Raw genomic sequence first — 25,285 nt, forward strand, 5'->3', positions numbered from 1 at the left:
AGAGCGGAATTTGCGTTCACATCTGTCACTGATTCTGTCACTGTACACTGATTGAGTGTCGCTAACATGTCCGTTATTCCATTTCTGTACTGGGGAATATGCAGCAGCACAGGGATGTTACTTGGGGAACAGGGTTACAGTATAACAGTTTCACGTGCAACATTAACATAGCTTGGACTGTGATCTACTCTGAGAAATAAAGAATTGTGACTTTTTTCCTTGATTGTCAGCGTTTTGCCCAGGACCCCTAGGAATAACAAAAATACACTGATTTAATCATGAGAGAGTATAGAATGTTTTCCTTATTTTGAGAAAAATTATCCTAAATGACTAATGAGTTCTACCAAACTCGTTATCTGTGGAACTATTGCACAGAGACAGGGGAGCACATGCACACTTCAGAGCAGGTAGCCCTTAGTGTTCTCCGTACTTACCCTGACTCACATAGTGCTTTAAAGCCTGAAACTTGTCAGGTCATCAGGTTAAGACCACGACCAAGAGCAGGGGCAGGCTGAAGTAGTTCCATGCTTGCTGAGCAGGTTTCTGGGCTGAATGATGCAAGAGGTTCTCACTGTTTTATGTGGGGAAGCTCTGGGAGTATAAAAAATTAAGTCTCTAATTAGGACTCCTCCTGCAGCCTATGTTATGTCAGGTTTCTCCTGTTTAATAGCCAATCTGCTTGCTAGGGAATTAAACTCTTATTCCCTAAACTGGAATAATGAAGGGAGGAGATGAATTCTGCAGCTTTCAGAGCTGGAAAGTCTTCTCACCTGGGTATTTTTGTTCGGACCCCAAATAAGTTGGTCATTCCTTAGGTATCTAGCTCAGTATAACCAGAGCCTATGATGTCTCAGAAGAATCACGTCTCCGTTGGAAATCCTCTTGATTATCATTTCTGTTGAAAACTTCACTGTGCTTAGGCTGCCCTGATAATTACTTTATGTTCATTATTAGGCTAGGGCAGAAAGGCCTAAAAGAAGATCTGCAAGACCAGTAAAGTCAGTTATTTTGACAAAAAAAAAAACGCGTGACTGTGCTTTGGAGATCGATGAGTTAATACAAATAGCCCGTTACATCTCTGACATCGAAACACCACGGTTGTAACATTCCAGGATTATCAACTTCTGTCACACTGCAGCCCGAGGTGAAGGTAAAAAAAAAAAAAAAAAAAAAAAAAAAAAAGCTTCATGAAAATAGCCATCTGCTGCTGCACTAATGGAATGCACCGCAACCCCATGCAGACCCTGAGAATCTTCAGTTTCCCCTAGACTCCCCAACGTCGTGCATAACAGCCTCTTGACGCTTGGGATCAGCGTTTGCTGGGTGCCAATCCTTAGCCTCCCCACCTTGTGACTCATCTGACATATTTCAGATGTTAAGGGCAAGGTGAAGTGTGTTCTAGAAGCATTTGTTTTTCTCCACGTGTACAGAAGGCAGTCCATCCCGATTTACTTGCCCTAAGTAGGACAGGCATCTACAACCTGCTCATTTAAAATTAAGTAGATTAATTTTATGCTTGGTCTGTTGTGTTTGAAACGTCAGAGACCAGTTGTAACTGCTTGTGACTGTCTAGGAATATGCCAGGTACTGTGATATTTTAAAGTCTTGCTTTCATTGGCAGCTTGATCGCTCCCCACTGAGGGCTGTTGTGCAGGTGCGGCATGCATCCTTTTCTGGTGTGGAATCCTTCCTCTGATGAGTGCTTCCTGTTCCTGTGTGCTGTGGTACCAGGCTTGGCTCAAGCTCAGGCGCCATCTGTGAATAGCACAGCAGGGAAAAAAGACTCAGACGTAGGCAGGGGGTTGTAAAGTTCTCATGGGGATGGCACCCGTTGTCCCTAGTGTGGGAACTGCCCCTGCCTAACCCTGCCCCTAGGCTGAGACTACTCAGACTGTTAGTGGCCCCAGATAATTCTTGTAGCAGGCCCTCACTTTACTTTGGCAGCCCTTTCTGAACCTCACACCTAGTTTGTGACTCAGCTCTCTCTTTCTCTGAACCGTAACCTAAGCGGCCGTTACAATGTTTTATCTGTGGAGGATCCCAGCAGGCCAGGGCAGGATACTTCCTCTTCTGTATGTTTTGGTGCTAGCGTGTGCCTTCCCCATTCGCCTCCTCCAGTGTTCATGCGTAGCAGAAAAGGCAAGTAACTGAGGAAGACTTGACCAAGGTGACCCTGGGTAAGGTTCTGGTGGGATGGACCCCACTCTCTCTAGTGGATGAGCGGGCCTGCTTGCCCTCCATTGAAACAGTTCCAGGCAGAAAAGACCTGAACCAGCACCAGACCAAGAAGAGTCCCAGAGCAGAAAACTTACTTCAGCAACTCAAAGACGTGATAAAAGCCACTCTGACAATGACTAAGCGGTGAGCAGTATTACAGTGAAAAATTATGTACGCTGACAGCTCCTCTGGCTGCCTCCCACAGTCTGTTGACACCATCTCCCCATTATGAGGACTGAGTTAATGCCAATCCATCTGTATCTGCCAAACTTTGGCAGCGGAAGTAAGTGCTGTGTCAGGTGAAAAAGCAATGCACAATTTTATCATCAGCGTCTGAATAACACTGTGACCTCTGTTGCTTCACAAGTGTAATGGGGACTGCAACATTTACATTTAAGGAAGGGAAGAAACAGCAGCTGAGATTTGTAAGGCGCTCTGTAATGAGAATGAGTAACGTCATTCTGTTGGGTTGCTTGACTCTTTTATTTCTGGCAGATGTATCAACCTCAGCCCTCTGACTGACAGTAGGGAAGGTTTTCCTATTTCTATTGTTCCCATCAGTTGGCCAAGCCTTAGCTATGCCCTAAGAATTGGTATTCACAGGCACGAATCTAGTTCAGCATATGAATAAACACAGACGTAGAGTTGAGGGAAAACACAGTATGTAACAGTTGTGGAGCTGCATCTGACTGCGCTTACGTATGAAGGAGCAAGAAGAGCTCATGAAACTGGCTGAAACAACGTAGGTTAACTGGATGGCCTGCCCTCTGGATAGAAACTGGCAGCTCTTATGTTGCAGAGCACTTCATTTTCCACTGCACCACTGGAAAATAGAGGAAAATTTAGGACGCTTGGATCACCTCAAAATGATCGTCACTGGAGCTGCTAGGCTTTACTCTCAGCGTTGTTGCTCCGGAGCGTTGCGCAGTGTACTTAGGTGGTCTTCGTGATCTGAAAAGTATTGTTGCTTAGGCTGAGTTTGGTGTCAGAACCGAGAGTCAGGTTCAGAGTTAGGTTACAGAGCAGTAAGATCCGTGGGAGTAGCTCATGCCTTTTCGTCTGGTTGTTTCTCAGCATGTAATAATTTCAGTCACATTCAGGCAGTGGAACTGCCCGTTCCCAAACAGACTGCCCAGTTAGTTTCTCTTGCCCAGTGGGTCTGAGACGGACGTAAACCGTGTGGAAGTGCGTGAGTGTAAAATGCATCATACTTACTGTCAAAGGATCTCTACTTGAAGAGATCAGTACTTGGAAGAATTTCGATCGTGTCCTGTAAAAATGGTGCTGTTACCAGCTTTTTAGCTATAATTGCATACTGTCCTTTTACATTCTGCAGAATTACCACTCTCAGGATAGATCAGACCCGCGTGATCTTGGAAGCTAAGAATTTTAGCATGGCCAGTACTTGGAGAAAAGCTCACTGGGCATCCTGGCCTGAAATGGCACATGCTCTCAGCCTTGAGAAGCCGAGACCAAATACTCGAAGAATGTTAGACGGCAGACACAGAAGGAAAGACAGCATTCAGACCATACTACCACAGCGTGAATGAAGTACTGATGGGAGACAAAAGTAAAAGAGCGATTGCCGAGGCTTCTCAATTTATTCTGACAATTTTTTTCCTGTTGCGTTTTTTGAGACTGAAGAACTATACTCCCTGTAACCCCTTTAATCATAGCTGGAATACAGGATCATATTTGGTTGGCTTTCGGCTATCCCTCGGTTTTGCCTTCAGCTTTGGTGAGAATTTTGTGCTTCCCAATTTTACTGCATCAGATTTAGTCCATTTGCAATCCAGTAATTACTGACTGCTGAAACACATCAGCCAGCTAACATATTGTCATTGAGCCGATAATATTCTGAAAGGCTGAGGTTATAACATCCAAATACCAAAATGCTACAAGCCCTGTGATAGGAGTTGCATAAAATCACTTCTGTTCACCTTACAGGATGAAACTGGCAGGTGTATCGTTTTTCTCCTTAACTCTGATATAAAGTGCTTACGGAAGGTTTATGTAGCAGTCTGTTCTTTGTAATAAAAGTGTGAGATAGCTTTCTCTTGATTGTACGTACAAAGTTGATGATGTTTGTTGTTGTGGGAACAGCTAGCGTTCATATTGTCTTGAATTAAGTGGGGCGTTCTATGCAAGACGTACGTAACACTAAGACGACCAGACTCCTAACAGCTGGAGTATAGTGGGCAGAATGTGGTCGGTGCTTGTGATAATAGCAAGCGCTCCATGCAAAACGACAGGAGTGATCAGAGTCAAGAGTCTAAAGAGAAAAGATGTAAAGAACAGGTTGTGTTTAGCTCTGAGAAGGCAAAGGGAAGGCCTGACAATATTTTGACAGCTCACGTTCCCTATTAGGAATACGCTTATCAGTGATAGCTGGAGTGGATTCCTTGGGGAGCCTCTGTCTTCAGAAGATTTTAGAACAAATTAGACAGTTCTCAAGAACGGATGAAGTATATTTGATCTTTTCTTGGGGCTGGGGATCAGACTACATCATTCCCCCGTGCCCCCTCAGACCCTGCTATGAATTGTTCTAGTGCAATTGTCCCAAGCTGCGGAAAGGCTAGCATAACTTCGTAAGGGGAAATGAACAAGACGACCACAACTCAAGTAAAAGCCGTAGCTGTGGGCATAGTTTTGCAGACTTTCTCTACCGGCACAGTAACAGACGGTTGTATTCTCAGCTTTCACTCACGTTTTCTTGAAATGCTTGATATTTTTACATAGCAGTTGATGGCCTCTCCGTAACATGGATTACAGCAGTGGTGCTTAGTACATCTGCACAGGATCCAACCTCACTCCTGTGAACACTGTATGTGAGCCTGTTCTTCAAATATTTGCTCCTTTTGTTGTGTCTGTATTTGCAGAGCATTCTAAAAGTTCATTCCTGGAAACAGTCATACCCTCTTCCACTAAAGCCAGACGCTTCATGGTTTTATGTTAGGGATTAGGCAGGCTCTTGATACTGCCTACAACTCTGCCGCGCTTTCTGCAGTTCCTTGTACACCAGCTCCAAGTGCATTTTTACAAGCAGGGTTTGGTCTTGGTGAATACTCTGTATGTTTACTGTCATTTATGGGCAATTACTGTATCACTGGAAACGACCCAGTGGAAGTTTTCTTCACGTGAAACGTTACAGTCAAGCAAGGACTTGTACTTGCAGTTGTAGGCAAAGCAGCATAAAGGAGGGACGTAATGACGCAGTTCCTCATTGCTGCGGGGGAAAAAAGGGTCGCACTTTATCTCCCGTTTCCACGTTGCTGTCTAGGTTGATTTGCTATGTTCAGCTTTCCGTGCTGAGCTTTCTACGTTCAGCTTTCCGTGTTAGGTGAGAGACTGGAGTAAAAGGGTAGATTTTGGGGAACTTACCCAAACCGTTAAGCGACCAACACTGAGGTGAACCAAACTGACAATGACCAAAGAAACGTGTGGATAGAAATCAAGGTTACTTAGTCTTTATCCCTCTCCCTGCAGTGTGAGGAAAGCATCGAGGAGATCGCATCATGAAGAGAACTTGCAAATAAAGTTTCTGCATAAATGAACATAGGGCCTTAAAAAGTGCTATATATAGTGAGGACCTCGAATGGAGGCGTTCAGACATTTTACCTTCTGGCAGGAGTACAGGAGATCACCTTATGTACTGGCATGGATTTCTTGCAGCTTGTTGGAACGTTCTGTCTAGTGCAAAAAGAAGATAAGCACTTAGGGAGCTGCTGGGTGTGCATCCACATTAGTGGACGTATTAGTGTTGGGATCAGGACTGCACTTCCAGCAAGAATCTCCTCCTTGTCCTCGCTCGCTCTGCGCTCATTCACGCTGTGGAGCAGTGTCAGAGCACGTGAACTGGTTCCCTTGGAACTTGGTGTCTTCGGAATTCTGTCAGGCACTAAGAATATGAAGCTTTAAAGCACAGTCTGATTGCTGATTGCCTTCTGTTTCTGTAAGTTCTCATCTGGTCTTCTCGGTCTCCTTTGGGGGAGAAGTTTTGTGGGTTTTTTTGGCTTGCTTTTTCTGTTCAGATACGTTGCTGCTGTATTACTGGCAACACGGACGTTTAAAGGCGATGTAGGTATATATATAAATAGAACAGCTGTTTTGCTGAAAAGCAAAAGCCTGTGGTGCGCTACCTATTTACCAAACAAACGTTTTGCTAAATACCAGAAAGGCCTAATTATAGTAGGAACTGGTCCTGCTCTATAGCTATTGAGGACATGAAAGTTTCTATGAAACCTCTGAAAAATTCTGCCCAGAAGTCTTGTGTAAATTCACAGAAGACAGACAGACTAGAAAAGAAGAATCTCTCTTGGAGGATCTTTCTTTGGAATAAAGAGAGAAGGTTTGTGCTGCAATGTTAACATAAAAGAAGGAAAACGTAACTGCTTCCGTGAAGAAACAGCCCGCCGAGAGATGTTTTTCAGGCCCTTTGGGGGGGGAGCAAAAGCAGCTTAAGGTAAACTTGTCACTTTGTCCCAATCTTAACCCCAGTCCACGCACACATCTTCAATTCAAGTTAAAGTTCAAGCTAGCTGACCTAGCAGAAATGGGCCTTATTTGACACTGAAGCTACAAACGCTGCGGAGATGAGTTACCTACCTATTACAGCAGCTTATCAACTGCAAGTCTGATCAGTCTGTATGGCTTCACTGTTGCGTGGCTCTCTTATTCCTCTCAGGCTCCAGGTATGCAGTAAGTCACATACCAGTGTACTTAAGCTAACACTTGCAGGGGAGACGAGCTCTAAAAATTCTCCTAGAGGAGGGGTGAGTAAGTCGCTCAACATCCCAAGAGGAATTTAGATGCTGTGATCATTGGTGCAGGTAGTACGTAATCACGTTTTATTGGCAACTCCTAAAGATAGCCTTCCTCTGAAGCTACACAGAGAGAAGCTGAATAGACTGTGGCTGGAGGGCCTAATGCAACGTACTGTAGAGAGACCTGATCTGGTAGTAAACACACTGAACTGCGTAAACAAAACCCTGTAAGCCCTTCACCATAGTGCTGTGCATTGGACTACGTTCTCTGCCGAGAATTTACACTGAATCCTTAGAAACAATAAGTGTGTACCAAGTGTGGCAGTTGGCTTACTCAAGCCATGCCACCACTGTTGGCACACCTAAGAACTTTGCTTCTCAGGCAGTATGTTTGGGGAAGAGGCAGGGAAAGGCTGTGTTCTTGTATTAGAAAACCTGCAAATAAAGTTTCTTTGTAAATGAACGCAGGTCCTTAAACCTTTTTTTCAGGTTCATGTTTGATCCCTCCAGTACTCTAATGAGTTCAGATAACCTTTATTATTTGATTTCGCTTATTTGTAGCCTAGTCAAAACGTTAAAAATAGCCCAGTAGCTTTCTTATTCACACTTTTGAAAATGCTATGCTTTCCTGGGACACAGATTTGGGACGCCGTGCTTCATCTCAGAGTATGCTATCGCAGCATTTGAATAAACACCTGAATATAATACTAGAAACGCTGACAGTCTTAAAGACAGGCTGGCACTGAGTATCACCCAACAACCCACGAGGCGTACTCTACCTCGGACTCTGTTCATTCTAATACAGTAGACGGGACGGCAAAAGCACTTAGCTAGTTTGCCTATCAAATCTTTAAAACGTATCACAGAATTGCAGAACGGCCACGGTTGGAATTGCAGAACGGCCATTGCAGAACGGCCCATGCTCAAGCAGGGTCGTCTAGAGCGCGTTGCTCAGGATCATGTCCAGGCGGGTTCTGAATATCTCCAGCGAAGGAGACTCCACCACCTCTCTGGGCGACCTGCTCCAGTGCTCTGTCACCCTCACAGGAAAGAGGTTTCTCCTCAGGTTCAGATGGAACTTCCTGTGGTTTCGGTTTGTGCCCGTTGCCTCTTGTCCTGTCACTGGGCACCACTAGCCTCATCCTCCTGACACCCTCCCTTCAGATATTTGTACACGTTGACGAGATCCCTTCTCAGTCTTCTCTTCTCCGGGCTGAACAGGCCCAGCTCCCCTCAGCCTTTCTTCCTAGGAGAGGTGCTCCAGCCCTCTAATCATCTTGGTAGCCCTCCGCTGGACTCTCTCCAGGAGCGCCATGTCTCTCTTGGACTGGGGAGCCCAGAACTGGACGCAGTACTCCAGGTGAGGCCTCGCCAGGGCTGAGGAGAGGGGCAGGATCACCTCCCTCGACCTGCTGGCAACAGGGGTCTGCCTAATGCAGCCCAGGATACCATCGGCCCTCCTGGCCACAAGGGCACATTGCTGGCTCATGGGGAACGTATGTACGTATGTTGAAACACTATAAAGTAAATTATTGCATACATGCTTTGCGTATTTATATCAGTAATTACTTTGTATTCTCTTTTCTTGCAGGAGGTGAAGTCACCAAGCCCAGGTTTGCTCAGTATTTCCATGGCAGCCTGGCCAGTCTTACGATCCGGCCTGGCAAAATTGAGAGTCAGAAAGTGATTTCCTGTTTGCAGGCCTGCAAGGAAGGTCTGGATATTAATTCTCTTGAGAGCCTTGGACAAGGAATAAAGGTGAGGGATGAACTGACATCATCTTTGATAAAAATTTAGAGCTGATTTATGAAGCGGAGAGCCCAAGGTAGAGTACACACAGTACAAATGTACTCCCAGAAGGAAAATAATTTGCCATAAAGTCACGCAAAGAAAAAGCGAAGCAGTAGAAGAGCTGTGACAGAGCAAAGAAAAATGTTTCCATTATTTCAAAGCTAGATGCTCAGAAAATAACGTGCTGCTGGCATTTCAGAGTCTCTACGAATTTCCGGGTCGTGTGCTTATTTTGCTTATTTTGGTGCTTCTACAGAAATAGATATGGTTCCAGGGAATTACTAAATTTTGATTTTACATAGCTTTAAAGCAGCAGAAGACATAAATGGTGTATCTTTCATCTAGAAGCAACTCAGAAGTCCAGATGTACTAGGACTGAAAAAGGATTTCCAAGCGGAAAGCCACATTATGGAACATTAAAAATGGGAAAACAAAACACATCGAAGGCAAGAAGTTCAAAGTTTACATTTGCATACAAATAATTATCCGTCCTCACTGTGCATATGACTGTCTTTACTGATACAGTCACACTTTTTCCAAGCTAGGACAACAACAGACGGGGGAAAATCATATTTCCGTTGATGTAGTAGCCGGATTGCTTTGCATTCATTGAGACAATTTCGGTTCTTTTGAATACACATGAAGGATCCTGAATAACTTTTCTCATGTTTACATGAAGAGCGTTCTTCTGTACTGATGTAGCTATCAGATGACAAGTGTTCTTCTTCTGCCTGATGTGTGTACTTATCCATTTATAGTTGAGTAAGCTGGAAAGCTTTGCATTGGTGCATTTCAACGGCTAGTTAGAATTAAGCTATTTTGTAGTACACCAATAACAGTACAGTCTTACACAGGAGCTGTGCTTCAAACTAAAACAAATTGAACAAAGGAAAACAACTAGGAAGATAATTTGGCTGCAGACCATGCAGACCTTTGAAACAGCACGCTTCCTTTGGTGTTTTGTTTTTTTTGGGGGGGGGGGAGCTCAAGTGGTAGTGTACCACTCGAGCTCAAGTATGCTGTGGAACTGGTGTGCACTACATTCGTATTAGCTAAACCACTTTCACTGTACAAAACCGGAGACTGACCTACCATAGGCGAAAAATCCATCTAGGTAATAAGATACAGTGGTGTAGTATAACCACTGTATCTCTGAAGACAAGGGTAAAAATGCAAGTTGTAAGTGCAATTTAAAACTGAGGAGCTATTTTGTTAGCGTTAGCTTTTACACAGGAGCAAAGACTCCCAAAAGTATTTCTTCTATTTCACCGTATCAAGGACATCATTAAAGAATTTCGCATTGATGGCTCTCCCTGCAAAACAGTGAGTTTTAATGACACATTTATGAATAAAAGCTCTTTTTATGAAAAGACTATGCATACAGTGAACAGCTGGGCTTTTTTTTTTTTTTTTTTTTTTTAAAAAGGAACTCGAGCGTATAGGCATACCAGTAAGATGTTTGTTAGGATTGTAACATGAATTAAAGCAGCGTTCCCTTGGTGGGTAGTGTCTTTTTAAAGACAGTAGTTCCGTGTCTCTTGTCACCTTCTGAAATTTGAAAGTATTCCAGTAACTTGTTATTTCACGGGACTGGAAAACTCTGTTAAAGCTCTCACTGTTGCTCCAGCGTGGGTGATTGGCTTTCTTACTGCAGTAGCAGTGCGGTGGGAAAAATAAAGATGAGAGATTGTTTTCCTCCGTTTCTTTCTCCTACCACATTTCAAAACATTTTCATTTTCCAAGCTGCAGTTGAGGCATGGGGGTTCTTTAGTTACTGCTTTCATTTTTATCCATCTCCTCAGCTAGCTCAACACTCAGCGTTAACAGCGGGAGGGCAAAATGGAAGAAGCAGAGATGCAATGTAGTACGGTTTCTTACTGGGGCTGACAAAAGGAAGCTCAGATGAAAGAGGATGGGTTGGCAGCTAACCCTCAACAGGAAAATAGTTTCTGGTGTCAACCATAAACCTACCTGATGCGATAGGTTCTGTGTGTTTGCATGGCACTTGGTAGACTGCATGTTGCCAAACTGATGTTGGGAGGAGTATCAGCTGGTCACTTTGGACTCCTGAGGCTTGACCTTTATAGCCACCTAGAAAAGCGCAATGTAGTTGTAATATGGTTTCTTACATAGCAGGGTTGGATTTTTTTATGTCTGCCCCCTGATTATCGGATATCTGTAACAGCTTTCAGAGGCACTGCCTAAACTGTCACTGTTTTTAGCTTTTTTTAATGAGAAAGACAAAAATGGCTCACCCTAGGGATTTCTCCCGTTCTTCTGGCAGCATTCCAGCTGTTCTGGCCGCTGAGCTATTAAGATAACTAGCTAGCTAGAGTCTCCTTTTGATCGTTTTGTTCTGTACTGTTGCTGGTTGACAGGAGAGAATTGCATGCACGTTGTGGCTAGTGGTAGTGCTCTCCTTTGTTAAAAAATACTCTTTGGAACATAATCACCTTTACTGCGTAAGTCTTGAACCCAGCCCTCTGTTCTGTTGGGCAGAGAACCCTGTGCTTCCTTCTGTTCTTCAGAGTCTGTTTGCTCTTTTGCTTTTCAACTCCCTCTTTGTAAGGAAGTGTAGACGCTCATTGTCTGTATGTAACAGAATACGTTCATAAAGTCAGAACCCAGCTTTACGAAGGGACTGCATGTGATTGGTAGAAGGGTGCAGTTCTTTGTATTCTCTGGTTTCAGCAGCGGGGTACGAATTTCAGGAGGGCTAATCTGGTTTTCTCTGCAGCGGAGATGGTTTGCTGAAACAACAGACAAAAAAGGAATCAAGATGAATTATGGTAAAGATAAAATCAATCCTTTGCTATGCAGAGATCCGTCGCAAAGTTTCTTGGTCAGTAAGACTGCTTTGTGGTCAATGCAGTGGTAGGGGTTGCTACTGAATTTGCAGGATTTGTCAGCTCAAATGCGCATCTGGCTTTATGCAAGCAGCAGCTCCATTTTAAATCGTGACACCCCTGCAGTGATCATGAAACAGAGAGAGCAGAATCCCCTTGCTTGTGGCTGACATTAATGAAAACGGAGCAGGAAAACGTTGTAATTGTTTCGTTCGTTCGTGTTGAAATATATCTCAGAAAGGTAGCTCAAGGTAAAAACAAGCAGAAAGCGGGACAAATATGCTTCTGCCTGCTACTCTTGTTGAAGCCAATGTTTCTAGAACGGGAATGTATTTGACCTAAAAAAAATAGGTAAGAATAATAACTACAGTAAGTTATGTTTTTGAACTATACGGTCGCAGAAATTCTATGAGCAAAGTGAGTAAGACTGGACAAAGTAGAGCAAAACTAGATTAATTGGCTATAAGATTAATTATAGCAATAATATTAAGATGTGAAATAGATGACTGATTAGTAGATGTCTTGGGGAACAAGACATGCGTTCAGTCAACAACGGCTATCAAGAATTTTGTCCTTGAATTACTAGATTTTAAAGTTACCTCCGTGAAACGTTCCTTAAAATGCGGTGTTCTGTACTCTGTACCTGGTACCTTAGGTACTAATCATCATATGCATTTCCCCCAGTATCACTTCAACCCTTCCCAGTCAGTCCTTGTCATGGAAGGAGATGACATTGAGAATATAAATCAAGCTCTCCGAAAGGTCTCATACATCAACTCCAGACAGTTTCCTACCGCAGGTGTACGGCGTCTCAAAGTCTCATCTAAAGTCCAGTAAGTTATACTTCAGCTAAGCTGATGAGTAGTACTTCTAATGAATTATTTTTTATGTATAAACGTAGAAAGGAGAATGGTGATGAAACTGCATTGAGAAATCATAATTTTATGATACCAGGAGTAAGGCGTGGATTTCGTTTACTTTTATGCTGAGTTACTTTGAATGTTAACTTAGTTGTGTTCTGTTTATAGTCTGAAGCATGTAGTCTGAACAGCACGTGCGTTTATATTCCTACTGAATGCACGTTTTAAAAAGTTACCGATTATTCTGGCAGAGCGACAGCCCTGACTTTTAAAGCAGGCCTGTTGTGATAACTCACAGACTATACGTTCACAAGGACGTTATGCCTACGCTAGAAATAGTCTTTGTCTCTGTCCTTATATGGCTGTCATTACTGAGCTCTACGTGGCTTGCGTTAAACAGAAATCTGTGTGTCAGTCTGTTCTCCTGCAACAATTGCGTGATGAGTAGCCGCGTAATAACGGTTACAGTTTTACATAACGAAAGAGGGGCCTGCCACAACTCGGCCACTGAGCTCCCCTGGGGTAGGGCTGTGTTACAGCAGGCCGTGCAGTGCAGTAGGAGCAGATTTGTGGAGTGAAACAACTGGCGCAGGGAACCCCACATCCACACTGTAGGCAGTTTTTCCTTAGCACTAGGTTTAGCCTAGTGCTGTGCGCTGACCACAGTAAGTGATCAGGATTCTGATCAGCCAACTTCTGATTCACTTTCACTGGAAGGAATCCAGTTTGCACGCTGCAAGGCTGGTCTGTGGTATGTGCCGAGGTGCAGAAAGGTGTAGTTAGGAGATTTTCTTCAGAAGTGCATTGCTGCGTCAAACAGAAATGCTAATGCAGACCCCCGCCCGCCCGTCCGTCCGTGTCCCGTCCCCCCCCCCCCCCCCCCGGTACTTTGCAGAAATTGGGGAAGGGCCAGAATGAGTTCATGATACATCCAATTTAAATGGACAATTAGGCCCTTTATTCACACCTAACAAAACAAAGGTAGTACAGTCATTGGATCTCACTTGGAGAGCTTAGTGTGTTAGGTTTAAGTACAGGTCCTTGTCACCGTGTAATTAGCGTTTTCACTATTACCTTTGTTAAATGCCAGTTAAGCCTCAAAGCAGTATTCTCACAGTGACCTTACTATAGGCTGAGCTTGTCACGAATCCCTTAAGCTGTCCCTGTGCAATTTCAGTAGCTGTGGATGTGGGAGGAGATGAGCAGAACAGAGCTGTTAGCTGGCACCTATGCAGGTATATGTCCTTTTACGCAGCAGTGTCCGAAAGTATGAAACAGGACTGAGCTGAGAAAACAAAGCGGTAAGAAGTATCATTCAGGTTTTGGGCAGTGGAAGTGCCACGTGCCTCTGATATGCCAAGTGTTACATGCAGTTAATGAATGGTATATTTTTCAGATGTTTTGGTGAAGATGTCTGCATTAGTATCCCAGATATAGATGCGTATGTAATGGTGTTTCAGGCCAATGAGCCCAAGATTACAATAAGTGGGATGGACCACTTTGCTAGACCAGCTGCACAATTTGAAGCTGAAAGAGGTGTTACTCTGTTACCTGACATCAGGATTGTCAGCACTGTCACTGAAATGGAGTATCCAGTGGACTTTAAAGAAAACGACAGAGGTTTGTGGATTTATTTTAAGTGTTACTACTTATTGTAGAATATGACTCCTCAGACGTTTTGAAGTATAGTGCAAACAAGTAATACACAGGAAGTCCCTTCACACAAAGGAACGGAGGCCACGTTGCGTCGTACTCAGAACATTGCAAGAAATAGTTTGAAAAGTGAATAAATCCCTATTCGCTTGGCCTACTCGCTGAAGCACGTCTTCATATGCTTCAAAAAGAAAAGCCGCTTCCCCGTTCAGCTCCCTCCTACTTCCGAAAAATTCCTTTGCACTACTGAAATCCTTCTCCACATATTCTGTTGAGTTAACCTATTTCCTTTACAATCTCTTAATTTTAACATAATACTATTACTTTTATTAATCCTGTGGAGAGCCGTAATTGACTGTGGTTGGAGTTTTAGCTTGTTCTTCTGTTTGCAGCTCTGCTACTGGCCTTTGGGTGATACTTTAGTGAGTACTGTAATCACCTTGTGCCTCAGTTTCTCACATACATAAGGAAATAGTTAGTCACCCTGTGAACCTCATTTGCGCGCATTTTTTTCCACGACGATGGTTTCAAAGGCTGGAAAATGTATTCTAATAGCCACTGCATATATTTAAGGCATGTTAAAAAACCAAATTCTTGCATGCAGGGGAGTGATCAGTACCCTTCGCATACTTAAGAGACGCTGCATTTATAATGCCCCGTGTTCCTAAATATTATGATATCTTCAGAACTCTTCAGTGAATTAGGAACTAGTGCCCTCCAGTTTAGTTCATAAATTCTGTAAATCCCAATTTTTCTAAAATTATTATTCCCATAATCACCATTGCCCATCATACTCCCAACTTACTTGGTGGTGTAGCACCAAGTAACCTGAAAAGCCTGAGGTTCACCCTCAGAAGCATTTCTTAACCTGCCTGGAAGTCGAGCACCTCCTAACATGCCACCTCTCTTTCTTTAATCTACTAGGAGAGGTTAATGTGGGTAGATAATAATGGCTTTTGGGAATATTTGTGCTCTGCCAGAGATCGATGAAAGTTCTGAGTTCAGTTCCTGCACCTGAACAGCTTGAAATCGTTATTTCCCTTAGCCCAGATATTATCTGACAGACCAAAGTCCAAAGACAGCTGTACATCTTGACCTGTATCTAGCCATAGCTGCTTCTCCCCTTACTGGAAAGTTAGGTGACCTGAGCATCATGACTGCAGCAGATACACATGGCGCAGCTGTAGGCGGCTGATTTAGTCACCGTGTATTCCCTCGTCACAGGACCGAGTTAGCTGTGCCTCTAATCAGAGGCGGAGTAGGCAGTTGCCTCAGGCAGCAGAACGGCCACGGCTCCGAGGCTTACTTTGCCCCTATGGGAGTCTTACAGTGCCAAACTGTTGCTGCTTGTCCTGCCCCCATATAGAAATCAGTGTCCCCCTCCCTGCAATAGTGACATTACTGCCTCTGCCTCTCCTCCTTGCCCCGTGACAGCAGGAGCAACAAAGCTGGCCAGTTAAGGCTTTTCCCTTGCTCTGCAACCCAGCTCCTGCATGTCTCTCTTGCAGCTTCCCATGGGGACAGTCCAACCCAGGAGTTGGGGTTCCAGGGCATAATAAGGCTTCTGTTAATGCATTCCTTCTGCAGAGATCCTCTGACCTGAGAGTCGCAAAATGGGTCAAAATTTCCCAGATTCCAGTCTCTGCACCTACGCTGGTAATCTCTCTCAGGGAGCTGGTTACGCAGTCTTGCCAGCCACTTTGCGCTAAGTTGGCCAGAGGATGAAAATATTGACTCTGTACGCTACTCTTCCAGTGACAGAAGGGTTTTTTTTAACCATACTTAACTCCCTATAAAGGATAGTCAGTTTCCAACTCAGTTTCTCCAAGTCACGTCAGGCAGGATCATGCCATTTATGGCGATACCGTGTTCTTGGATAAATGGCGTAGTGTTCTCTGTAATGCAAAATTCTTTGTAGGCCACAGAGTAACTGTGAGAGAATCCTGCAAGCACAGATATATTTGATGTATGTTTTTCCACGTCAAGTTTCCTTGAAACGAGCATGAATGTGTAGTACCAGCCCAGTGTCAATAGCAGTACTGAAAAGCAGAACTGTTAATGCGAATTTCTTTCCAGGATCAAATTTCAGTTTTATACTTCCAGCACTGTTCTTGAATGCCTTTTATCGTAGTGCAATTCATCTTGTGTCTCCGTAGGTACTTTTAGGCCTTTGTCATTATAGTATCTGAGCAGGGAAGACGTTTTGCTTTTGATTTGCTTCAAGTGGTCTGTGTTTAATATGAGTGAAGAACAATTCAGCCATCTATCTTTGTGAAAACTGAAAGCCCTGATTCAAGGCACAGGAATGCCTGAGCTGTTTTGTGATCATGTCTCTGAGCTTTTTTCTTATTTTTTATGATATGTCATGTGTTCACAGCCAACGAGCCAGTCGTATTCGAGGAAACGCTTCACAACCTGGATTTCTGTGATGTTTTGGTCATTGGCATGGAACTAGATACTGAGAAAGAGTGCTTAGAACTAGATCGTGAGGAGCTTCAGGGAAAACATCTAGATGCCACCAATTCCACAGCAGGCTATTCGATCTACGGTATGTTCATGAGCTTTGCTTTCCCTTAATTTAGCCCCAGCAGCAATTATATAAACTAATTTCAAAGCAATCAGGCAGAAATCTGGGGTGTACTACCAGGTCGAATGTATTGCAGGAGAGCTTGTGTCTCAGAAAGCAGAGTTACTTCTTGCCGTTTGGGTGTGCTGTGCTTATCCTGTGGAACGCAGCACATCTTCTGCCACTCACCAAACAGGGCAAATAGCAACACTGCTCTTTTTTTTTTATATATATATTTTTTTTTGGTTAGAGCGTGGGGTTCTTGTAGACCATCACTGTGGCACGTGCAAGTGCAACAATGCTGATAGCTCACTGGCCCTTTTTCTCAACCTACATAATTTATTCTAAACCTTTGCCGTTGTAATTTTCTCTCTCCGTTATGGACACGCATTCACTTACAAAAGCTGTCCTCACATGATTGAGTATGGATCAGAGGCTCTATCAGAGACTATTTTATGCATTGCCATTTTCAGACTGACCTGACAAGTTTTGTATTTTCTCCGAATATTTGGTTTCCCCCGCACTGCACAGAGCACTTGTTGCTACGTAGCATCTCTTTCTGATTATTAACTGCTTTGCTACCATTTCAGGTGTGGACACCGTGCACAACTACGAACAAGTTCTTCAGCAGATTCGGTACCGTAACTGGTACGCTTCTGCCGCCTTTGACAGAAAGTTCAGAGTTAAATGCTCAGAGCTAAATGGGCGTTACACCAGCAATGAATTTAACTTGGAGGTAAGCCACCATTCAGATGTTCTTTGCTAGTACTGAGGCTGAGCACTCGCCTCATCCTCAGAGCCACACTGAGTTTCAAAATCTCTGGAAAGATTGGCACGTTCGGATGACTAATCAAATGGGGGAAAAGTTCTGAGTTTCGTACAAATACAAAGTGTGACTTCTGCACGTAGGTACGTTTGTGGAGGATCACATCACCATCACTGTTTTTCCATGATGTAACTACCACATAAAATCCCGTATATTTATATTTTTGAAGATGCGGAAGTAAATCATCACAGCCTCCTCATTTTTCCTTCATGCGCTTTTTTTAACGTTACCTATCCCACTTTTCTTTCTTGAAATCACTACCTTTTCAGTTTTGCCAAGCACTGTTACCTTGCAGTAAGCTTAATAATTTGTTCTTCTTCAGATGGAGATCGTTCACAGTAATTTACATCGTTTCAGATTTCTTTGAGGAGAAAAATCAGGATATAGGCAATGCGCAGGATGGACGTCGTATGTCATCCTTCATGCTCTTTTGGAGCCACCGCCCAGACATGCTCAGTTACTCAGGATAGTAGCTCTCTTGAGCTTGTGTCAGCCAGCGCTAAGTCCAGTGCAGCAGCACAGTGACTGCGAATTAGTGCTGATGCATCTCAGCAGCAATTATGGACCTATTCTGCAGAATCACGTTATCCCGCCTAGAACCCCGGTACCAAGTAACTAAAAGGAGAGGGAGAGGAGGACCTTCTTAACAATAGGCACAAAGGAAAAAATAGGTTGTTAGGCGAGATGGATGAATCCTGCTTGTACTTCTTTATGTCATACTGGGAACTCTTTTCTCGCCTTAGCGTTCCGCAGCAGGGTGGTGCAGCCCTGAGAATGACTTCAGGGTTTTTGCTTGTAATGTTAACCGTGAGTAGGACAGAGGAGGACAGAATCTTCCAACAGAGGACTCCGCTGAAAGCAGGGGGAACGTGAAAAACTGAGACCTCTTTTAGTTCTCTCTTACTGTTTCGGTTTTAATCGCAACCGGTTTGATAAACTCACTGTCGGTGTCCGGAGTGGCAAACCTCCCACTAACTTTAAGGGAACATCTGCAAACTGATTAGCGGGGAGAAAAAGGCACGACCTACCGTACAGGTAAAACTAAAAAAGACCTTCCTTTCTTGTGACACTTCAAGTCAAAAGGTAAAGGACGACTACTACTAAGAAATAGGTTAACCTTTGTATTTTTCTGTGGGCTAAGAAATAAATTTGGTCCATAAGCTCCATCTAATATAAAGTTCCTGTCTGCTGCCGAACTTCATTACACGGTGTAACGAGCGGTACCACCAGGCTTGGAATGCAGAGCGCTTTTTAGTATCTGATCTCTTGAATTCTCGTCTTGTGCCAGGTTAATATTCTACACAGCTCCAACTCCAACTTTATGGACCATGTAAATCATATGATAGTAGAGCCACAATTTCTCCAGGCTGTCCACCACCCAGAGGGCAGCATAAGTGGTCCCCACAGGTCAGGTATGTGAAAACCTTAACAGAAACTGCTCTTAATGATGCCGGTATGTCGTCATTTCCCTTACGAGTCATCCTAGTCAACAAATGAAGCCCTGCAGTCCATAGTTAAACTCTGTGCAGCCTCACAGATGATGTTGCACAGGTATAAAGGGAGGCAAAATTTAATTCCCTTCTTTCTGAGGCGGAGGTATGTTACAATTGAAAACTAGTATCCTTGACTTCATTAAAGGTTGTCTACTGCAACCCACCTAGTTAACCAAAAGTGTCTCATTTCTAGTACTAAGTGCTATGGACGGGTAATTATTTATCCTCGTATTGTCTTGGTACATCTGAATTTCTGTGGCACGTTGGTTTCTGCCCACTCCTTGCTAGGCAAAAGAAGGAGAGTTTGTTGTTGCTGCTGCTGCTTTTTAAATAATTTCTACGGTCCTTCTGTTAGCAGCTGTCCAGACTGTTCACTCTAGCGCTATCTGGACAGAAGAGAGGTCCACCTCGTCAAGAGCAGCGGGTATTAGCATATATTAAATCCAGAATCGGAATGGAACGTTTTAGCTAGGGTATGTTTAAATATCCACCCAGATCAGACGCCTTTTCAGTGAAGCCAAAACCAGGCCAAACATACTTGCCTAAATACTGGATCCCAAAATCTTTTTAGCTGCAGGATACCTACGTAGAGAGAGAAAGCCGATGCAGAGTGTAGGGAGGTATAGGTAGTTAGGATGAGAAAATTACTGCATTTTTCCGTATGCTTGTACAGATATTTTGCTAATATCTGAACTGTTAGAAACTAACCTTTTTTCCTTTTTTTTTTTTTTTTTTTTTTAACCTTAACGTGGGTGAGAAGCAAAAGTATTGCATTCTTACAGGCAAGGCAAGGCAAGAGAATGGGGTACGCAACTACTGTAGCACGTGGCACTTGAGTACCTAGGTGCATAGAACATGGCAGTGCTCCTGTACTACTACCCTGTCCAGTTGTGAAGCTGGTAATGTAAGAGTAGTTTAAAGACATGTCCCTCCTGTGACTAGCTGGAGACAGAGGCTTCCCAGAGTGCAACAGGACAGCGAAGAGGATGTCTGAATCCTTAAGAGTCTGCCAGCAAGGCTGCAGTACATGCAAGTACAGCTGCAAGGTCTGGGAAATTGAGATTGAAATCACAGTGCATCTTAGTTCAGATCTGTAATGCTCATCAGTAGGTATCTGTAAATGCCGTTCATGTATAGTCTCCCCTAGCAGACAGTCACTTGTCACCGTTTCCTGTAGTCCCCGGCAGACAGCAGAAAGCTGAGCAGAATTTCAACCCAAAGGGAGAAGGGCTGAGGACAGAACGTAGACAATGGGGCACGCGTTTAGTGATTTTTCAGACAATTTGTTCCATAGATACGATCCCACTGCCGTTTCTGCCTTTTGTTTCAGTTGTTCCAAGCGTGTCAACTGTCATTATCGTAATCTGTGTGAGCACACTCGTTTTCATCGTAGCCTTGGGGGTCTACAGAATTCAAACAGCTCATCAGCACAGCTCCACAGACAATGAAGGAAGTAAAGAAAACGAAATGGACTGGGATGATTCTGCTTTGACTATTACCGTCAACCCCATGGAGGTACATAAGTGAGGCATGATACTAGAGCATGGTATTACCGTGAATTACTGCCTGGGCTGATAGCTTGCCCAGCAGTGAGTTTTAAGGCTCTTTCGGAGTACATTCATTTAGGTGGGGACTTGGCATAAGAGGCTGTACCTGCAGACATTCAGGGCCCTTCTCAGTGTTGAACTCTGCACACCGTGATAATACGTAAACTCTGCACTTAATATTTGTTGTCATATATCATTATTAAATTGCATGATGAAGAATTCCTGGGTACGAAACCACTTCCCCCTCCATTCATTGTAGATATTTGCACCATAGGCTCCCAAGATGATGTAGCTGGCCTGTTTGTTAACCCACGTTAATGTAAACACTAATGCACTAGAAGGAGGAATTCCGAAAAGAGCAATTGAAAGAAACTGACACTGAACGCTTAAACTTCAGCAGTTTGACTAAGCAGCAGATACCGTTTAGATCCTGTTCGTGTCACAACAGTTGCTGAATGTTTGCCGTTCAACTGTATCATATTTCATGCCTAACGTTCACATTATGATGGAAAGCGTATTTTCCCAGCATGCTAGTTATTCTGTGCGCGGAACAAGCGTTCGCATTTGCATTCGCACAGCCACTGGCTAGCAAAGAGGCACTTTTCTCCTACGGTCTCTCTTTCATTTCTTTGACTGTACTGTAGAAATACGAAAAGCCTCACCAGGCAGAAGAGGAGAGCGAGGAGGAAGAAGAGGTAGAAGATGAAGAGGAAGACACAACCAGTGCTGAATCAGATGAAAGTGAAGAGGAGGAGGAGGAGGAGGAGGAGGAGGAAGAGATTGTCCAAAAGGGAGCCAAACAGAATGCCTCCAGGCAAGAGCAGTTGGAGTGGGATGACTCAGCGCTCCCCTATTAAGAGCCCTCCTGCCACTTGATCCTTTTGTAAACACCAATACAATGTTTTTTTTCAGAATCTGTGAGTTCATTGACAGGATGTGAACTTCTGCTTGCCTATTACTGTTTTTGCCTAAAATGATCTTGTAGTAATTGATAATGATAGAACTGATCCTCTTCCTGGGTGTGAGTTACAAAGCCTGGAGGAAACACAGTACAAACATACTGGCATCACCGATAATAAAGTAATCTGGAACTTGATCTGTTAGTTTAATCCTCAATTTCCTGTTTCTTTACCATAGATATGTGCCAGAAGTCCTGTCCCTCACTCCATAGAGGTTTTTTGCCTTGGCTGTTTTTTCATAAAGGAGGGATTTCAGCTTGTTACAAAGAATTACTTGTGTGGGTCCAAATAACAGTTGCCATTTGGCTTCATACTCTTACCTGCGTAAAACACAATCCACTTAACTTTCACATTAGGGCAGAGTTCTAGTGCTACCGGTGACAGAGATGGAATTCCATTTGTCTTCTCTTCTTGGATGTTAACCGTCTTCTGCAGGGGGTTACTTAGGACTTGACATGGGAAGCATGTGTGCCTGTATAGAATTGGACAGTATATTTTTCAGAAATGCTGTAAGGATCCTGAAGACAGGGGTTTTATCCAAGCCACCCATGGAAACTTGGCAGAGAGTTTTTAAAAAAAAAAAAAAAAAAAAAACGCAACGAGGGGATGCTGAAGGTTACCGAAAAAAATACAAAGCATTCTGTGTCCACAGATTGAGTAATACTTGCTTAGGCAAAATATAAATTCTAATGGGAGTGATTTACCGAAAACCTGTAGAGCTGCTCATTAGTTATGGATTTGGCAATTTGCAGCAAATCAGTGCTTTATAGTCTGTCTTGTAAAATCATTAGCTTGCTACAGTATCTTCCTGAAGAAGTGGAAAATAAGTGATACTCATTATTCAATAGCCATTTGTGGTGAGGATTTAAACAGTGATTTTACGTGAGGAAAATGTTCCCTTTTTTTTGCTTTACTGCATAATGCCAGCTCGAATATTCCTGTCTGGCTTTACTCTGTAAACGTATTATGCCCTATTTCTGCTGTACCCTTACTCACCAAATAGTGGCACAAGAGAAAAATGGCAGCATCACAGGCAACTGTCAGCTCTCTTTCATGCTCATAACGCTCTTTTCCTCTTCCTGAAGCCATTATCATTGACCAAGGGTTTCTGTAAAGTAGAACAAGAACAAACAAAACCTACTTGGAACCAAAAGAAGTTTAAAAAAAAAAAAACCTCTTAAGAACTTGTGAGAGTGTTTTAGTTTGTTACGGTAACACAGCATATTTTTCTTAAGCACTGTTTAAAGAGTTTAAAAACGAAAACAGAAAACAAAGCTATGTATAGCGTGTTGGTAAGTCTGTGTGGTGTGTTTTCTGTCCCCGTTCCTTAATTCTGTATCTTCAAACGATCTGCGTACCCAGTGATGCAGCACTTTCTAGGACTAAACTGTTTTAATGCATAAGAACAAAATAGCATGGAAGTGAATGCTGCTTTGTGGCTTTTCTGCTTTTTCCTAAATATTTCCTTTTCTTCACAGTTTCATCACTGACTTTTTGTTTTTGTAATGTGCTGTTTAAAATGAGCCATTTCCTCTCCCCGCTCTCTGCCAGAGAAACAAGTAGTCGGTCTTGCCACAACAGGACTTTACCGGGCAGCCCTGACTGGCAGTTGATCCTGCCAAGAGTAACACTTTCTCCTAGAGTCTGAGCACTCTGGAGGGTGGCCACCTCGCTCAAAACTTTATCTGCTTGTTTGCACCCCAGCTCCTGCAGGTCTTGCAGTAAGAAGACTGCACTGTAGGGGGGGAGAGAGGGGAGGTTGAACTTTTTTAAATTCCAGTTTCTGGATCTGACAGCTGTTGGGAAAGGTTGACAGCAACTGGACCTTGAAGTTTAATAACAAGAAAGGGAATGAAAAGATCCCCTAAATTTATTTAAAAACTAGAGAGCTTTATTATGCTATTTATTTTGTGCTGAGGGACGTGGCACGTAACTGTTACGACTTGAAACTGGCAATTTACAGGTCGTCTTACGTGTGCAGTCCCATTTTATGTTTAGTCTAGTTTCTTACGTGAATTAAATACACGTGACTAGTTGCAGAATCAAGCGCAGATAAACTGTATCTACAGGAATAAAGAGTGTAGAATTAGCTAAAATTTCTGCTTATAGACACAATATCTTCAACAAGAAGATTCACGTTAGACCACTTCCAGCTATGAAAATTAAACATTAAAAATGTATTAATAACTTTTCCTTCCAGAGATGGAAATGAGCAAATATTAAGCAGGGGGAGTATTAGTTCATTTTTAATTTTTGTTAGTGACATGAAGCAGGTCCTTCATTACGGTTACTTTCTGCACATATAGTAGACAAAGCTTTCTGCTCAGAAAAGAGAGACTTTTTTAAATTAAAGTCAATTTCAGATTTAAAAGCGAACCTGAATTACTTTTAGCATCTCTGTTGTCCCTAAGTCTTAGTATTGTTGTTGTTATTGCAAATATTGGGGCACCTGAAAACTGCAGCTTGCAACCTTATGGACAGCTTTTAATTGTTTTATATGGTCATGCCCTCGTAAGTGTGTTTCTCCACCTAATAGAGTTTTTTATATTTTTGTTACTGGAAGCAAATCTGTTCGGGTCATGCTGCTACCTTGCACAAGTGGCAAAAATGAAGTATTTTTCTCTACTGTAAATATACATACATTTTTAGACGTAAGAAGCTGAGTAATACAGGAACCTGTGTTATTGCTAAAAACGGTTTGCAGCAACACATTCAGTAACTGAAAAAAAAAATGCATCATTGTACTTATTTTAGATGACTCATTGGGGTGGGTTAATGCCGCATTTTTCATTCACATATTCAAATATTTTCACAAAATTGCAGTACGAGTAGGATGTGTCTTCACAAAATGAACCTTAGAATTAGAATAGTCCTATAGAGTTTGACAGCAATGGCTTCATTAGAATGACTTAGAAATACCACATTTTTCAGAAATATTCCAGAAATAATTTAAACAATATTCCCTTTGGCCACTTATGAATTACTTTTTGATGTAAGCTAGTTGCTTAAAAATCAAACTGGAACACAGTCCCAGACAAACACACACACGTGTGCACGCGCGCTCTTCCTTTCACTATGATTACCTTAGCCTGCCTGCAAGGTTGCCCTAGCAAGACACGCAAAAAAAGTTGTCTTGTTACAGCAGCACTAAATAAATGCAGCCAAAAAAAAAAAAAAACCCTGAAAAAAAAAAAGAGGCAGTCCCCCCCCCCCAATACACAGCACCTGGAGTCTGTGATGCCAGAGTTTTAAACTACCATCAGCTCAGTGACTGCCTTTAAAGTTTTGAACTTTTAACCCAAGGAAAAAGCTGGAAAACCTACACATGCAAATTCAAGCTGGTGATACCATACGGTATCCAAATTAACGTAGCTGTCTCAGTTGCTTTTTTCTGATCAATAGCTCACGTTTCCTTTTCACGTCTACCCCCTTCCACAGGTGTTTTAGCTCTGCAAGCAAATCTGAAGATGCACAGTTGTTGAGATCAATCTCAGTATGTACTACATTGGTTGACACCAGTTCAAATTAGAAAGAGACTTGTAGGGTTCGTGGCATCTTTGATACTAACTAACTAAAATAAAATATTGTTGCCTGGGCTGGAATATTTCTTCATTCACACACGCAACAGTCTGCTGCAGTGGTGGCTCGACTGCTTTTTTTAATTAATTGGTGGGACATCTTCCCCCGCTGAGGGCTACTGCGCTAGTGCAGTATAGGTCCCTTAGCGGGTGGGCTGTGGCGACGGGCTTGCTGCGAGCATGTGC

The 25,285-nt window shown here is 43.1% G+C and overlaps 1 protein-coding gene across 10 annotated transcripts in view; it reads left to right on the forward strand.

Moving 5' to 3' along the window:
- CLSTN2 (calsyntenin 2) overlaps positions 1-21,658 on the forward strand; it is a 595,520-nt gene extending 573,862 nt beyond the window's left edge. For all 10 annotated transcript variants that reach the window (XM_068954006.1, XM_068954011.1, XM_009674091.2 and 7 more), the window contains 8 exons: positions 8,572-8,738; positions 12,302-12,450; positions 13,874-14,097; positions 16,508-16,678; positions 17,287-17,432; positions 18,811-18,934; positions 20,346-20,530; positions 21,207-21,658. In XM_068954006.1, coding sequence (XP_068810107.1) covers positions 8,572-8,738; positions 12,302-12,450; positions 13,874-14,097; positions 16,508-16,678; positions 17,287-17,432; positions 18,811-18,934; positions 20,346-20,530; positions 21,207-21,419 — 1,379 coding nt within the window. In that variant the 3' untranslated portion in view covers positions 21,420-21,658. The remainder of the gene's footprint in view (positions 1-8,571; positions 8,739-12,301; positions 12,451-13,873; positions 14,098-16,507; positions 16,679-17,286; positions 17,433-18,810; positions 18,935-20,345; positions 20,531-21,206) is intronic.
- Positions 21,659-25,285: the final 3,627 nt, after the last annotated feature.

Source organism: Struthio camelus, chromosome 9 (assembly GCF_040807025.1).
Source record: "Struthio camelus isolate bStrCam1 chromosome 9, bStrCam1.hap1, whole genome shotgun sequence".
NCBI classification, from domain to species: domain Eukaryota; kingdom Metazoa; phylum Chordata; class Aves; order Struthioniformes; family Struthionidae; genus Struthio; species Struthio camelus.